At 35.4% G+C, this 2158-nt stretch overlaps 1 protein-coding gene across 1 annotated transcript; it reads right to left on the bottom strand.

Annotated features, from left to right (window-relative positions):
- LOC104704199 (40S ribosomal protein S17-2) lies at positions 6 to 1037 on the bottom strand (the record flags this gene model as incomplete). Its single annotated transcript, XM_010420326.1, has 2 exons — positions 933 to 1037; positions 6 to 410 (listed from the first exon to the last, which is right to left on the bottom strand). A coding segment is annotated over exon 2 (387 nt), but the record flags the coding sequence as incomplete, so codon positions are not given.

Below are 2158 nucleotides of genomic sequence, written 5' to 3'. Positions count from 1 at the left end.
TTGTTGCCGGGTGCAGCAAAAGCTTGTGGCTCCACTGTAGAAAACCCACTAGTATCAGACATTCCCAAAAAAGCAAGCATCTCTAGTGTCTCTTTGTCCACCTTAATCTCATCGGTTTTAATGGCTGACTCGTCGGGGACAAAGTCCATTCTTCTCTCGCGTTCTTCCTCTTGTAGCTTGAGTGAGATCCCACGGACTGGACCCTTTTGGATACGTTTCATCAAGTGGGTGGAGAACCCAGCAATCTTGTTGCGTAGTCTTTTGGATGGGATGATTGCGACTTCTTCCAAGATCTTTTTGTTGGTGTGGAAGTCAAGAGTCATACGTGAGTAGTACTTCTCAATCACCTGACGTGAAGACTTCTTCACTGTTTTGGTACGAACACGACCCATCTTTTTTCACAAGCTTACCTGTGCCCAACAAAATTAAGACAAAACAATGAGAAGAAGATTGAACTTCTATTGTATACAACCCACATATACGTCAACCTCTAAACTTAGGCAGAGTAGCAAAAAAACTGTGTTAATTACTGTTAACTACGAGTCAGGTATATTTGTTAGGACACTATCAGAGATGAATCAAACATGATTATTGCCGTAAAAATCAAAATCAGGATTCAATTTCAGTTATTTTTTGAAATGCCAACATTTAGGTAAATGATACAATCTAAATAGATCCAAAATTGAGCTGCATTGCAACTCAAAATTAAATGGAAAACTTTAAAAATCAAGCTGCATCTGAGATAAATATAAGATGAATGAATTTTCACAACCTCTTTCTACATGAATCTAGCACAATCTAAGACGAGACTTCTCAGACACATATCGCAAATGTTAAATGTTAAAATCGAGATTTAGACACAAGATTGTTGAATTCTCCTATGTGTTCCATCCTCTATAATGAAGTGCGGCTTAAAGGGAACGAGAACGTACCAGTAAGGCTTGGCCGGAGCTGGAGAGTAAAGAAGCCTGCGGAATCGGCGGCAAAAAACACAGTAGGAGGCAAAAGAAGGGAGCTGGCGAAAGACTTGTGGTGTATTAATAAGAGACTCAACGAATGGTTAGGGTTTTTTTTTTTTTTTTGGATGATTGTACTCGTCTATACTCGCGACTATTTTAACACAGTGTATCTTAACCAACAATAATAGTACACGTCAGAAAAGTCAATTATCCGATAAAACTGATTTCAACGGGCTTTAATATGAGGCCCATTTGTATTTGTGCCTGCATGGAACGACTTGGAAGATCTAATAAGTAAATGGGCTTTCACGAACAAACACACACGTATAAGTGGAGGCTATTCTCGTCTTTCTCACATTAGTCCGGTTAAATTAAGCATCACGTCCTCCACAATTAGATCATCCAATGAATCAATCGGACCGATTATGGGCCTTATCCAATACCCATGATTTAACATAACACAGTGGACCACCTACATTTTCGACATAACGGGATGGAATAAACAAACTTTATTTTACTTTTTATTGGTGGAGTATATAAACGATATTGCAAATGGCCAAGCCTTACTATTGTCTTGTCTTTAGCGTCTACTCAAATGTCTCATCCCTTTTCTAAACTTATAAGAAATATGTAAAAAAACAATTCATCTATTCCACAAACTTATTGACATCTTTATCTTCTAATAATATTCGTATCAAAACTTATGCATATTATGATTATCTATCCATTTTATCAAAACACTATTTGATCACATAACTTGACACAATATTCATCATAAAAAAATGATAGAATATTAAGTAAGTTATATTTTGGAGTTGTCTTCATTTTAATGGGTTTCGAATATGTGATTTTTAGAGGATAATAAAATATTCTATTAAATCTGTAAAGCGAATGTCAAAAAACTGAAAATCAAAATACAATCTTTGACAAAAAGAAAAGGAAGTCAACGAAGATGAAGAAATAAACACACTCAACTCAAGTGTCACGTCTTGAAAGGCAAAGAAATGAAGGTTTTGACTACTCTGAGAAATGGGCTTCTTCACTAGCTTCTGCATAGCTTGCTTTGACTTTCGTTTATATTTCACTTTCACATATATGTATTCATTTTTCTCTTGAGCAAACATATACTCAAGTTTTTCTTTTTTTCTTTTTAACTTCAGATTTCTTTCAATTTTTTTAAATAAACTACATGACATATT

Source organism: Camelina sativa, chromosome 1, assembly GCF_000633955.1.
Source record: "Camelina sativa cultivar DH55 chromosome 1, Cs, whole genome shotgun sequence".
In the NCBI taxonomy this organism is placed as follows: domain Eukaryota; kingdom Viridiplantae; phylum Streptophyta; class Magnoliopsida; order Brassicales; family Brassicaceae; genus Camelina; species Camelina sativa.
Note: the sequence above shows the minus strand (reverse complement) of the source record. Positions and strands in the feature narration are given on the sequence as shown.